General features: G+C 42.5%; 3 protein-coding genes across 3 annotated transcripts in view; 2 read left to right on the top strand and 1 right to left on the bottom strand.

The window, feature by feature from the left end:
- The first annotated feature begins 384 nt into the window (after positions 1–384).
- bend7 (BEN domain containing 7) lies at positions 385–5038 on the top strand. The gene is made up of 9 exons (XM_060060174.1): positions 385–798; positions 1336–1410; positions 1514–1843; positions 1968–2084; positions 2175–2515; positions 2729–2836; positions 3051–3168; positions 3251–3364; positions 3446–5038. Exons 1-9 carry the CDS (start codon positions 735–737, stop codon positions 3493–3495), a joined length of 1317 nt encoding a protein of 438 aa, XP_059916157.1. The 5' UTR covers positions 385–734; the 3' UTR covers positions 3496–5038.
- A 208-nt stretch (positions 5039–5246) lies between these two features.
- On the top strand, positions 5247–11370 carry sephs1 (selenophosphate synthetase 1). The gene is made up of 10 exons (XM_060060173.1): positions 5247–5395; positions 6375–6493; positions 6849–6945; positions 7372–7475; positions 7581–7688; positions 8030–8184; positions 8458–8548; positions 8931–9030; positions 9789–10001; positions 10154–11370. Exons 2-10 carry the CDS (start codon positions 6398–6400, stop codon positions 10366–10368), a joined length of 1179 nt encoding a protein of 392 aa, XP_059916156.1. The 5' UTR covers positions 5247–5395; positions 6375–6397; the 3' UTR covers positions 10369–11370.
- A 308-nt stretch (positions 11371–11678) lies between these two features.
- Positions 11679–14982, bottom strand: part of cpt1b (carnitine palmitoyltransferase 1B (muscle)) — a 15511-nt gene continuing 12207 nt past the window's right edge. Inside the window, exons 16-19 of the mRNA XM_060060161.1 lie at positions 13019–13171; positions 12796–12909; positions 12043–12135; positions 11679–11937 (exon numbers count right to left, since the gene is read on the bottom strand). Coding sequence (XP_059916144.1) covers positions 11806–11937; positions 12043–12135; positions 12796–12909; positions 13019–13171 — 492 coding nt within the window. The 3' untranslated portion in view covers positions 11679–11805. The remainder of the gene's footprint in view (positions 11938–12042; positions 12136–12795; positions 12910–13018; positions 13172–14982) is intronic.

Below are 14982 nucleotides of genomic sequence, written 5' to 3'. Positions count from 1 at the left end.
TGCTGCATGGGCATTTTGAAATGCATTTATTTTGTGGTCATTGAAAAATAGCTATAGTGACAAGTAGCCTAGCTGTCAAAAGGTTGGTCACAAAGGAAACGGGTTGTTAACTAAATTTAATGCAAAGCTTATAAGGTTTGAGTTTTCTCACAAATATTTTTGACATAACTTTTATTTCAAGGATAAAAATAAGTTAGTAGGTAGGCCTAAATATATTGTCCTAAATATGTAACGAACAAGGCTGCCAATGTTTATTTATTGATTAAGTTGTCATTATAATGATCATTTACTAGGCTATTAATAGTAGTTAGTAATAATTGGATTTAAGGTCAAAAACTCAAATTATTTACTAATTATCTGGTTTGTAGCCCAGATTAAATGCAAGCTTGTCAGTGATTGTGCACATGTTTGCCAGTGGTGGTGAAATGAGAGCACACCATAAGGTGGCGCGAAGGGATGTGACGATTTTATTAATATCAAAGTAATTAATTTATTTGCATATCAAATACAGAGGAACAGACCTGGATGTGGAAATATGTAAGACACTAGTTAAAAGCTTTATTTTTCATTGATAAAAAGATCAGAACTGAGAATTTGCAGTTGACTGAATCGAACCTCAGATGGGGGGGAAATAGTGATTAATAGGGCATACCGGGTGAGTGTAACACATGCAGTGACTGCATTTTATGAAGATCGGTTCCCGAACCTACGGCTGATTACATATTAATCCTAAAATGGAGTTCGGAGAAAGGAAGCGAAGAAGGAAGTCACAAAGCTTTAAAGTGGTCACGGATGAAGGTAGGCGTCTGGTTGCGAGACCGTGCAATATGCGCGCCTCTGTCTGGGTGACTGGCTCAGTATGAAAGCAGGGACGACTGTAAACAAAAGAGGCGACTACGACTTCGCTAGCATCATTGTTTCTATGCGATAAATTAGAAAATGTGAATCTTCAATTAAAAGTCTGGTATTACTCTCAGTGAAATCCAATGTAAATATGATATACGGGAGAATTAAAGAAAGAAGGATAATAGGGCTATTTAGAATGCCTATAACACTGTTATAGTCTATAATGTATTCCCGAACTAATCACATGCCAAGGCTACAGTGTGGTAACTATTTAGGCCCATCCATCGATAAGGCTACTTCCCCACCTACAGGTGGTAGAAGCTGCATCGAATGAGAGGGAGGCCTTATTGGTTGAAGATGTAACAACACATACCAGAATAAGACACATGTCCTTATTTATTGTGCTGTTTAAGATAACTATAGTTATTATTATTTTGCATGCGTTGCTGCTATTTTCCATTGTACATTTTTTAAATGTTCTTTCTTTAGATGTTGACCAACCTTTGGTCAATTCCAGTTGCACAGATGCCAACGAAGAGTCTAAAGATTCTCCTGTTGATGAAGGTATATAAGTTTGGCATGAACTCCATGCTGCTATAAAATAAAATAATCATATGCAGATACATATCATTTTTAATCCTCCTACCCTCGCCCCTTCTCCATTCAGCTGAGGAAGAAGAGGAACCGGGCACAGAGATCAAGAGACAAATCACAGGGATGATGAGACTTCTGAGTGATAAAACCGGCAGGGTGTATCAGCGTACTGGGGCAAAAGGAGATGACCTGAAAAAGGATCCCCAGGACTATGGACCGAGCTGGGTACAACCGCCTGCCACCTTGCCCCATCTCCCAGAGAACCATAACTGGACCCATGCAGCCGAACCAGAGCCCTCATCTTCCTGCCCTATCCCCATAGCCAATGGGCAAAGATATACCCACGAAACCACCTGCTCCACAGCGCCCAGGGTCAGAAACCAGCCAAAGGATGAAGCTAATGGTAGACTTTAATGCTTATACAGTAAATCAGAAAAATATGTTTTACCGGTTACATCTGCAAGGATCTAGATGGAAAAACAATGCACCCATGTAACACATTCTATCACGTTATTGTACCACTTCAGATAAAGCTCCTCCCTCCTCACCTGAAGGCCCGTGCTGCATGCACAGCTGTCAGGGCACACTGCAGGCCATTCTGCAGGAACTACGGTCAATGAGGAGGCTAATGCAGACTCAGCAAGGTCAGTAAGCACACCGAAAGAGCAAACAGGCAGAAATGATTAGAAACAGACCATAACCCGAATCAATCCTCTGATGCCGCGTGTTTCCAGCATCGTTGGTGAAGCAGGACCAGGCGGCGTCACCACAACCCACGTACCTCGTCCCCGGCCCGGCTCCTCTTCGCAGGGCCCGAAAGAGGAGGCCCGTTTTCAAAATGACCCCACTGAATGTTTCAGGTCGAAGAGCTTCCGTTTCCACTCCTGGATCCCCCTCCTGTGTGTCCCTGATGCCCCCGATCACATCCCTGCAATCCAGAGACTGCGACGGCTTCAAGAAAGGGAGTTCTGGTCACGCAGAGGAGATCAAACTGGCAGTGCAGAACATTTCAATGGCTGCCAACAACCAACACACTCCTCTCTTAAGTGAGGCCGGTGAACCTCAACCCAAAGAGGTATTGTAACATTCCCGTCAACCCAAGACTTAAGATTGTGTGTCTCAGAGGAAATACTCAGAAGATAAGGGACTTAGAAGTATTCAATAGTACTTTAGTCCATTCATCGACAGCTATCCGTTATCCTATTATTTCAGTGGTTGGATGTATTTCTGATATTTTGTCACTTGAACTATTAATGTGATCTATGATCCGTCTGTTTTCTCCTTGGAGCCTGCTGTGCGTCTTGCAGAGGAATATGATGTATTTATTCCCAAAGCTCAGCTAGACTCCATCCTGCTTAACTACACTCGCTCTGGCAGCCTGCTGTTTCGGAAACTGGTGAGCTTTATTTCATAAATCCATGTTACATCCACCAGGCTTAGACCATATGAAATATAAATTAAAATAGGAAACTGTGCAAAACAAGTTAATAATGACTTAATATTAGCTCAAGTAGAACAATTAGTTTTCTTCGCACAGCCAAGCATATTATTTACGGTTTGGGAAAAGAAAATATACAATAATAATCATATTAACCGACATCTCTGTATAGGTGTGTGCTTTCTTTGATGATAGCACTTTAGCTAACTCCTTACCTAATGGCAAGAGAAAGAGAGGACTCAACGACAACCGCAAGGGTCTCGACCAAAACATTGTGGGAGCAATTAAAGGTTAGAGCAACAGAATATAATTGGAATAGAATTAGTAGGTGGCACAGGGGACTTGAGGTGATTTTGCCTAATTTGTGCGCAGGGTTTACAGAGAAGTACTGCAAAACATATAGGATAGAGAAGCTCCCTGGACCTCGAGACTGGGTCCAGATCCTCCAAGATCAGATCAAACTTGCCAGGAGGAGGCTGAAAAGAGGTGCGTCTTTTAACTATTCAACTCTTCTAGGCATAACATGATCATGATTCTCTTGATGTTTGGCTCTTTGCGTTTTCCCAGATGCAGAAGATGTCTCCAGTAAAGCCTCCTCAAGTAGAGCCTGCATATGAACAGTAGCACATGGCATGACACTGCCATTTGCATTACAGTTTTGTATTTTGTATGTTGTTTCTGTGTATCACTGGCACAGACAAAATCCTTGTATTTTAAACCCTACCCGACAATGATACATACTCAGATTCTGATGATTCCATAAGTGATATTCAGTGGAATTTATTCAGACTATCTACGCTGGGGCACACCGTATTGTTATCACAGGAAGTTCCTCTTCTATCCATTTTCCATTTCATGAGTGTATCACGTGCATGTATTCAGTGCCACGTTATCTCCCTGACATTTAAAATTCTCAAGCAGTGTTCCAAAATGTCAGCTTATTACCCCCCCACCATGCAGCAACCCCTTTAATATAACTCTCTCTATACCCTATCTCCCGTTTGCCTTTATATCATCTCTGCTGATAATACCCAGCTGTGCCTGCCACTACAGCCGGATAACAATGCTCCCTGAAACCCCTGTTTGACTGTCTTGTAGAATCGGAGCAATGTGGAGTCGGCCAGTAGGGGGCGCTATATTAGCAATTATAATAATTGCTTCCAGTGTGCCTTTGAACAAATAACAGGCCGAGTTTATCCAGTCAAATCTATTTGTAGAGTTCGGGACTATTCTTATAGAGTATCCCAATACATTTATAGCCATGTCACGTCACAAGGTTACAACATTGACTATAGCCTTTACTTACATTCATAAATCACTTTTCAGAATCAATCCTCATGCAGATTGGGTTTCCAGCTCAACATGCAGTTGACCTGCTACTGAGTTTCAGCCATTGGGCCATGGGCCTGTTGAAGTCACTGTAGGTCTATGTCCTGCACAACGTCATGTGATGTAAATGGTAGTTTGTCAGCTTGAGCTCTGCAATAGCTGCTTGTGGCTGTACTTTATATTTATTCCCCCCTAATAGTCTAATTGTATGCTTGTTGGTGGCCCCTCAGATCAAGCTCCCTGTTTGATTGTTCCCCTAAATGGTCCAATGCAGAAACGATTAATCTTGATCTTGATAGACAGTCTACTATGCAGAACAGATTGTTTTAGTTAAAGTTAATTAAGTGTGGTTAGTTATTCACCACAAAAAAATACAGTGGTATGTTGTCATTCAATGTTATAGGTGTGTTTAAAACAAACTATATGTTTGTCCTGTCAAAATATCTAACTCCCTGGTCTATTCCCTCTGGTTCTATGTTGCAGTATATTCTAGGATACATTTTAGTAGGCCTACTTCGTTTTGCGAATCTGTCAAAATCTATTTCGAAATTGTATGAGGTAAATGTACACGTAATATTTATATTGTGCCTTTGCGCGTTTGTCTTTTTGAGTGCGTGTCTTCCATGGACCAGCATACAGAAACATCAAAAAAATAAAATAATATTTTAGGCATTCTGTAATAGATCTTGTAATGATTATCCAATGATTATCGAATTTATTTTAATTTTTGTGACAGACAAAGCCTCCTCCTATTTGCTCAATGTGTAACTTTCGTTCAATTCGTAGCCGATTTATCAATTAAATGTTGATTATATGGCTCTTGGTGTGTTTCCTTCTAAATTAAAGGTACATAACATCGCGTTTAGATTTTTGTAACCGGACTTAAAGGGATGATCTCAGCCGCCTCGGCGCTTCTGAAGGACCCTTTGAGCGCCCTAGTCGGTGTCCTTTTTAAATCGTTATACACGTTTTGTTCCGATAGGTTGTTAAGCAAAATAATACATTCATCCAATTATATGGATTGCATTGGCTATGGATTCATTAATCATCTAGAGCTAGTATTGCAGTATAAATATGCAACTCAATTCTTTTCTGTCAGGCTATTTTTAAGGAAGCCCGGGCGCCTCCCCAATGCATTCTGGTAGCGGCCGCGCTCCTCTGTTGGGATCCAGCGCTAACGTTAAACAGGTAAGGATAAACTGGTCATAGCAATTAAAGGGGAAATGTTGCAAGAATATAACTGTCCCTTGGTCCTAAAACACTATAAAGGGCTGTCGTTGACATTTCCTTTGCAGCATGCCATTATATCTTTTCACAAATGGCATGTTTGGTGTTTGTTTTTAATGATACTTCAGCTAATGTTGCACACATCGCATGGCGGTGGTCACTAAAGGGTTAAAATTTTCCGCCGCCGACATATTTGTTCTTCGCAGTGTAGTTACTTTTAACTACTAAATGTATTCCTTACAAAGCGCTTTCCCTTCGCTTTTGTTCCATGATTAGTTACAGTTGTGGTGCACAAACCGGGCACATGTATAGCTAGCAATGGTTTGCATTACGAGTTGATTGTGTCTCACTGCTGCTTAGGCCTATCACTGCATGCATTGATCAGCATTTGCTAGCACTCATAGTCGTAGTCAGGACGGGTCAACAATAATACTAAGATTTGCAAACATAAATAACCATGCTCGTCATTAACCATTTGACGGCTTGTTAAAAATACTCTTTTTTTAATGATGCACCTGTATAACTAGTGACAGCTGAACGGTCCTATTACATTTGGCAGATTCTGCATCTTCTGTATTATGATCTTGAATGCACCACCAACCCTGGGAATTGGCCGCGTATTCATTCATTTTAAAAGCCTGGCAGAGTTTATGTCAAACACGCTTATTCTTGGCATATCATCATAAGATTGCTTTCCTTTTAGTGTAATAGTGGTAACAATTTTGATTACATTATATATCCCTGAAGCGAAATTAAAGTGTTAAAACTTACATTGATGACAAAGACTACACATAGATTACAAAAACACACAATGGGGTTGATGGAAAGACAAATTACTGAATTACAAAATATATATAATTACCAAATCAACTGACGTTTTACTAGATACGAATAGAATAAAAAGGGCCAGGTTCAACCTCTCCTTTTATGTTGTTATCAGGTGAGAGCCAACTGTTCTCCATCATGTCTGTGAGAGAGTCCTTTAACCCAGAGAGCTACGAGCTTGACAAGAACTTCCGACTCACACGTTTTGCTGAGCTGAAGGGTAGCGGCTGTAAGGTAAGCTTCCAAATGACCCGTTGGAGAGAGAGAGAGAGAGAGAGAGAGAGAGAGAGAGAGAGAGAGAGAGAGAGAGAGAGAGAGAGAGAGAGAGAGAGAGAGAGAGAGAGAGAGAGAGAGAGAGAGAGAGAGAGAGAGAGAGAGAGAGAGAGAGAGAGAGAGAGAGAGAGAGAGAGAGAGAGAGAGAGAGTTACAGTTCAAATTACATTTCAATCAACAGCTGACATTGGCTATGCCATTTCTAACAAATAAATAGCTCTTAAATCCTATCTACTTTATTTTACACGGTTTTATTGTTACTTGTCAGTTATGTTCTGGTTATAGGCTACAATGGCAGTTATTCTTTTCACAACAGGTTCCCCAGGATGTCTTACAGAAGCTTCTGGAAAGTCTACAAGAGAACCACTATCAGGAGGATGAACAGTTTCTTGGAGCCGTTATGCCCCGACTGGGTATGTCTATTCAGAAACAATAAAATGTATACAAAGTTGAGAAAACACGACACTTCGGCCAAAAAAACCCGTTACATGTATTAGGCCATACGTTTCCTCCCACACAACCCCATACTACCCTACTCTAAACATTTTTTACCCTCTTTATTTCTTCAGCATAGAATTACGTAATAGCAGCAGTAGCCTAATGCTTTTTAACCGATTTTTTCTTTAATCACCCATTAAACTGGCTCTGTGCTTCAATTCTATTATACATAGCTTAGTAACATATTGGTAACATTTCTGCCTATGGTTATCAAATAGGCCTGTTTTGTTATTACCTTATACCTATGTTCGCACATTACGTCTCATGCGCTGCTAACATAGAAATCAAACGTGTCACCTTTGGAGTGTGTGTCTATTTGTGTCTGTGTATTATCTGTGCAGGCATAGGGATGGACACCTGTGTGATCCCACTCAGACACGGGGGCCTTTCACTGGTCCAGACCACAGACTACATCTACCCCATCGTGGACGACCCCTACATGATGGTAAGGAAAAGGGACGCCATTTCTATCCCATTCCATACACTGAATAACGTGCACATCGCCGCTGCAGGGTTCATTGAAATCGGATCTGTGTGTTTCTGTTGTCAGGGGCGGTTAGCTTGTGCCAACGCTTTAAGTGACCTGTATGCCATGGGCGTGACGGAGTGTGACAACATGCTCATGCTCTTAGGAGTGAGTAACAAGATGTCAGAAAAGGTGAGAAAAACCTGAGCACTCAGGCCTGAAAATGTACCTCCTACATCATTTGTTCCTGGTCGATTCAGAATAATGATCCAGAACAAAAAAGTACATTTTTATCATATCATTTAATAATAATTAATTGGATGCATTATTTTGTATTGGATGTTTATTTAAATTTTTATCAAGCCTTTGCAGACAGTCACTCACACACAGGCCACTTTAGCAAAGGTTTGATAACAATTTAAATAAACATCCAAAACAAAATAATGCCTCCAATTAATTATTATTAAATGATATGATAAAAAAAGAGATTGTCTCGGAGGTTCATCCCGTCTCTCCCCTTGTTCTGGTCGCAGGAGCGGGACAAGGTGATGCCGTTGATCATTCAGGGCTTCAAGGACGCGTCAGAAGAAGCGGGCACGTCGGTAACGGGGGGCCAGACGGTGCTCAACCCCTGGGTGGTGATTGGCGGAGTGGCTACCACAGTCTGCCAGCCCAATGAGTTCATCATGTGAGTCTCCTTTTGTCATTTGTGTGCAATCACAATCCTTCAATTATATCATCATGAAAACTTGCCTTTATTGTCTGATAAATCGTTTTAAGGGCATAATATTCAAATATGATTCATTTTGTGTTGTATTGAGCATGTATTTGTGGTATTGTGCCTACGGTTTCTATACCTTGTATACCTTTTATGTTATGGCTGGTCTGATTGTTGTATTGCATTCCATTGAATGTGATTGCGTTGGCTTGTGTCATGGACGTCCTGTTGTGGTTGTTCCAGGCCTGATAACGCGGTACCCGGGGACGTGTTGGTGCTGACCAAGCCCCTTGGCACGCAGGTCGGGGTGGCGGTTCACCAGTGGCTTGATATCGTAAGTCTTTGTCTTCTTAAATGCTCACACTTCAGTTAACATTGAGACCTTGTGTGGGACAATAGCAGCGGCAAATGATCCCAGTATACGTTGAGCCCTGGGGCCAACATGTTAAAGAAACGCACAAATAAGAGCTCTTGCCTTAACTGGTTATTATTATTATTTGAACTGGTTGGTGAGAAACTGGTGAAAACAACTCGTCAACAAAGTCTTGATTATATAATCAATTTAACTAAATGCATTCTGAGTTTGTTAATCAATTCTATTATTCTCAAAATCATTGTTTTTTTTGTGACTAATATTGTACAGGGTGTGTCACCAGCAGCGTGATCTGTCAGCACTGTAGTCTGATGCTCTTCCCCCGCTCTTCCTCTTCCTCCAGCCAGAGAAGTGGAATAAGATCAAGCTGGTTGTAACCCAGGAAGATGTGGAGCTAGCCTATCACGAAGCTATGATGAACATGGCTCGACTCAACAGGACAGGTAGGATGCTTACAAACATAGCGTACAAGGTTTATGAACAAGAAGAAGCTGCCATTCACTTTCGGGTTTTTTTTGTCTCGCTTGCTAGCCTCTGAACCAAATAACATCAATACTTGCAAATGACCTCTGATGGATCAATACTCAATCACTCCACCCCCCCCATCCCCGCTAACCTCATTCCAGGTGTTCATCTCACAACAGACTGCCCTGAAAAGGGTTCTGCTGCACATGTGTTTATGGGCGAGACAGGGAGTTTGGGAGGGAGATCTGTATCGGTTAAGTGGTAGGGACTTCCGACATCGATACGTTTCTGTCACAACGCCACAGGTATTGATGTGTCAATAAACACCTCCTCTTTGTTGTTCTCCTTCTTTTCATGTTCTTATTCTTCTTATTCCGGGAATAAGAAGAATAAGTAGACTAGGTAGACTATAGATGGGCCGATAGTCAATTCTATCGACGATAGATGGATTCCATCGTCGATCGTCTCAAGTTGCCGATAATTTATTTATAGTGCACTATAGGGAGCGAACAAACGAGAATTCGGATGAGAGACTCCCTCATTAAATGTATCCCTTTTCGCTCTTTTTTTAGTGAATAATACACACAAACATAAGGAACTTAATAAATTATAAAAATCGCACGTTAAATCGCAATCACAATGTTGGTCGAATTAATCGCAATTACCGGTAGATTATTTCCCCAAATCGTTGAAATCCTGGTCTGCTCGGTCCTGAACGCCGCCCCTCTGCTTCCAGCGGCCAGCCTGATGCACACCTTCAACGCCCACGCCGCCACCGACATCACGGGGTTCGGAATCCTGGGGCACGCTCAGACGTTGGCGCGGCAACAGCGGAGCGAGGTGTCGTTTGTCATCCACAACCTGCCGGTCCTCGCCAAGATGGCCGCCGTGTCCAAGGCCTGCGGCAACATGTTTGGGCTCATGCACGGAACTTGCCCGGAAACATCAGGTGTGTGTGTGTGTGTGTGTGTGTGTGTGTGTGTGTGTGTGTGTGTGTGTGTGTGTGTGTGTGTGTGTGTGTGTGTGTGTGTGTGTGTGTGTGTGTGTGTGTGTGTGTGTGTGTGTGTGTTCTTAACCAACCCCTCTCCCCTCCGTCCCCAGGGGGCCTGCTCATCTGCCTCCCCCGGGAGCAGGCGGCCCGCTTCTGCGCGGAGATCAAGTCCCCGAAGTACGGCGAGGGCCACCAGGCCTGGATCATCGGCATCGTGGAGAAGGGGAACCGCACGGCCCGCATCATCGACAAGCCGCGGATCATCGAGGTGGCGCCGCAGGCCGCCACCCAGAACGTCAACCCCACCCCCGGTGCCACCTCCTAATCCTTCCCCCCCCCACCCCAACCCCGGAGCAACACGGAACCGAACTCAAGAGCCCCGCTCGACCGTTCTCAAGAGAGACACACACACACACACACACACACACACACACACACACACACACACACACACACACACACACACACACACACACACACACACACACACACACACACACACACACACACACACACACACCACCCCCTCCAGGGGGGTCGGTATGTGTTGGCCGTACGACCGCTCACCAGGACAGTCGCAAAGGTCCGGCCCTCCCCCCCACTCGGCTCCGCAGACATGATCAACATTTTGTAGCAAAACAAAAACATACCCATATGCCTTTTGTGTGTCAGACGTTTGAATCATTACGTCCAGCGGAGGAGCGCGGTCGGCGGGGCGGCGCCTCATCAGAACCGGGCCGTGCCGGAGGTCGAGGGGCGCGCTGTGGATTGGCTCCCGGGGATTTGCCAGGCGTGTCCTGGCTCTTCAGAAGGCGCTCTCCCATCCAGCAGGGGGCTCATGTGCCCACAACTTGTTTCCTGCGTCCACTCGAGTTGCGCCGGACTCTCAGCCTAGTTTTAGTCGACGCCGTTACGGATGCCTTTAACGAGATGTAGTGTAACCACCGGAATAGTTGCTATTTTTACTTTGTCCTTTTTTTTGTATTGAATCATGTGAAACAAAAAGAAGATTTAATCGAATGTGTCCTCCCCCCCAGTAATGAGTTGCGAAATCAGCGGAACGAACCAGTTGCCTGTCGACGACTCCCCAGTAAATGGGCTGGTTTCCAACCCTGATAATGGGGAGATGACGCGTCACGAACCGTCCCCTTCTCAAGATGCTTGGCCTGGCCGACGGGGGGGACAGCTGACAAATGCTCATTTGTTTTTATAAGTGTTGAGGGACTAGTTATTCTTCATACAAGGATTTTTGTAAAAGGCCTGGATGGATTTGGAAAAAAGTCTGTACCCATCTTTTCAACTAAAATAAAAAGTAAAACTCTTCGAATACCCTGGTTTGTTTGCTTTTAACTTAAATTGAGAGAAAGAAAGTTTACATTTTGCGTTTCCCTCATTAAAAAGTGGTGCACTTCAGTGACAGCAGTTCCCGATGGAAATCCTCGACAGCCTATCATGTAAAACACATTAACAATACAAATTACTTGCCTGTAGTAAAATTTTACTTCATCTTATGTACACTATTTCTACATTTAATTTACAAATGTTACAGCAAATGACGTCTGACAACACTTAAACACTAGCTTTGATAGAATGCAGTTCTAAAAACGACTATATATATTTAAAATAAATAACTTCAATAGTAGCATAATGTATATATTTTCCCTTTTGTGGACAAAAAGCAAACTATCACATAAATTGGAGTGAATATCCGGGTCTTATGAATATGAAATTCCATTTCTCGATCCTGTAGCAGTAGCAGCTGTTAGACGTCTTTCTTGTGGCCCTTCGACACTCCGTTCATCAGCGGCAGCTCAGTCTTGTGGTTAATCGGTTTAAAAAGACTTCGGATGTCCAGCATGGCCCTCCGGATGTTCTGACCAAAACGGAACGAATCCTACAGGCGAGAGAAAAGGCGATTGAGATAAATGGGAAAAGAACCTAGAGCAGATCATCTCAGTTCTATACAGTAAAACATGTCTCTATTTGAGCCAGTACTCACTGTTTCTGAACTGGAAAACTTGCTCGAGATGTGGAATGTAATCAGGTCCTCCCCAACAATGATGTAGGAGACGCCGTACCCATCGTCCGCCACCTGGGGGCAGAGGGGAGTCATTACGGCGACGGCATGGGCTTTAATGGCGATCCGCCCATGATATTAGAAAAGGATATGTATTAGGTATTGCTGCAAGAATTGTTGTGTACAATGATCAAAGCTTGAAATTGTTAAGGCTAAGTATGAGGTTATGGTCAAGTTTACTTTAAAAAAAGATGATGTTTTGATTTGATCACTGTCAAATTGTATCCAGTCACAATCCAGGCCAAGTATGGGCAGGAAACAGAAGCTACGATTTAAATGGCTCGCTTGTTCCCTCGTTCCCTGCTATTCCCTAAAATGGTGAACACTACATACACTACATATACGTATACTACTAAGGCTAGTATGAGTATACTTATTGAGGGCAGTATACTTATGAGTGTTGCATAAACAAGCTGACACATTGTCAAGCTCATTTGAGGGGAACATCTCTACCGGATCCGAAAATAATAAAGTGCTATGCATCATGAGATATATTGCGGGAATCTGTACGTGCAATACACAATGAGGGGAACCAGTTTTTTAAACTCACATTTTGAACAACACTACAAAAAGGTGACACCCTAAGTAGTGCAATATCTAGGGCAGGTATGACCCAATCAGATTGTGGTCATCGATGCATAGACTTCCGTTGAGTGACCAAAGTGGGGAACCTACTGGACCAAAACCTCCGCCAGCCCCCACATATCTGGGGAACTTGTTTATGTCGACCAGGTTGAGCTGCTGCTGAGGTGTCTGGCTGGTGGACAGCTTCCACGGCTCAGACAGAACCTGGGAAAGACGGACAGACATGAGAGTGTTAGATGTATAATCACTTTAGTTTACAAGGTGGTATGAGAGATGTTCTATCCACAATGTAATGTTTTTGGGGGAAACCAACCTGCTTCAGGAATGGTGAGTCCATGCCAAGGTATTTGGACATTATGTAGAGGCAGAAAAGATGGCGATCAATTCCGGAGCCTGTCATGGCCAGACGATACATGTTCTGATGCTTGTCCGCCGCTTTCCTGAACAATTCAAGCCTTGCGCCATTCTGATAAAAAAAATAATAATCAGATTTAGGTAACCAATGGTGCATTGTGTGAGACCTGATCCCACTTGACAGTTTAAAAGCTGGGGGCGGCTATTAAGGAATTGTCATCAATCGGAAACAATCACTCTGCTGCTGCTTTGGTGTTCCTTGCGTGTATGTCAGAGAGCCCTGCCAGAATCTTTGCTGAGAAATTTTTTAACAACCAACGTCATGGCAGATATTCTTTTGTTGCAAGTCACAAGTCGGTTGACACTCAACTTTGCAAGTCAATGGATGAGGCTAACCAAGCAAACTCTCCTTCTGGACGCACAATAACGAATTTGGAATTAAAGAACTGAATATGGGAAAGACCAGGCAACTCCAATTTATAGATATATCTCAGTGTATCCCTTTAAGCCTAACCTAATATTTCAATAACAACTAGGGCAGCAACAATTAGTTGATTAATCGATCAACGGAAAAGTTATCTCATCTAACTTTAATAATCAATGAATCAAGTTCCAATAACCTTTACATCAATGAAACATTAATGTTGCTGTTCAAATATATTCAGTGTATTGATCATTCATTCATGGATCATCAAAAAGAATAGTTTAGTTTTTCTTGGCAGCGTCTCAGATAAAGCAGGCACATTGGACTCTTGTCACGTGAGATTGCATTTGCAATTGCAGGGTAAGGGATATTTTATTGACTCAATTATGAAAATAATTGTTGGATGAATAGATTAGAAAGATAAATTGATTTCCTAATAATAACTTTAATCCATATCACTGCAACTATCTATTGCCTGCCATCCGCCCCCTGGTAATATACAAGCTCTTATCTGTTGAACAACTGGTCATATTACGTAAGGCTAAGCCGGCAGGAACTGCCCAGGGTCATGGTGGACTTGACATGACAAGTCATCATGGGTGGCGGCGAGATCTGTGTCAGAGTCCTGTCAGAGTCCTGGCTGATAACAGGGCTGGTTGACCTGTAGACACTGGTCATCAGAACCTCTGATGTACTGCGCATTCATTCTGGAAGACCGTTCCAGTTTTTAGCGTCCAGCTGTTTCAGCCACAAGCCATTTACAGAGTATCAGGGAATTATTCATCTCTGCTGTGGAAGGTTTTAAGTTTGTGGACATCAATTCAGTTTTAATTCACCGTTTTTTTTATGTATTTCATCTTTTATTTTTAATTGTATTCAATTATATACATGACACCCACATTTCTCTGTTGTAAAATACAGTATTATGTTATGCTTCTTCTGTGCTATTGTTATTGCCACAATGAACCTGTCATCTACTTTTGTCCACTGCCAACTTTCTAAAACAAACAGAAATGGTTGGAGATAGGGATGTTCGATAGTGATTGACGATGTGTAACCCTCATGACCCAATCCGGGTGGTGTGAGATATATTGCAGAGTAAGTGGCGTGACATGTCAAGTTACCCTAGGAATTCAATAGTTTTGGTATCACTTTTTTTGTTTCCATGAATGTTAAACTAATTAACTACTTTTGATATACTTCAATATCAAGTGACAGCAATAGATAATAGTTCATTACAATCAGATAAAAATACTAATAGTTGCTTTGGTGGCGTACAGAATAAGAAAGCAAGTCCACCTCTTCCATTGTCATATCTAACTGACTAATAAGTTGTTATGTGGAGGGCATGTCTGAAATAAAGCTGCTACCCCATCTTAGGTAAGCCAGGTCTCAAGTTAAAAACCTAAAATGTTTTGGCCAATATTTTTGTTATTGGTTCCACGACAAGCAGGCTTGATGGTTAGGCTGGGTCGGCCTGGGTGGGTTCGCATTAGCCT

Source organism: Gadus macrocephalus, chromosome 9 (assembly GCF_031168955.1).
Source record: "Gadus macrocephalus chromosome 9, ASM3116895v1".
In the NCBI taxonomy this organism is placed as follows: Eukaryota; Metazoa; Chordata; class Actinopteri; order Gadiformes; family Gadidae; genus Gadus; species Gadus macrocephalus.
This window is presented reverse-complemented; position numbering and strand designations above follow the sequence as displayed.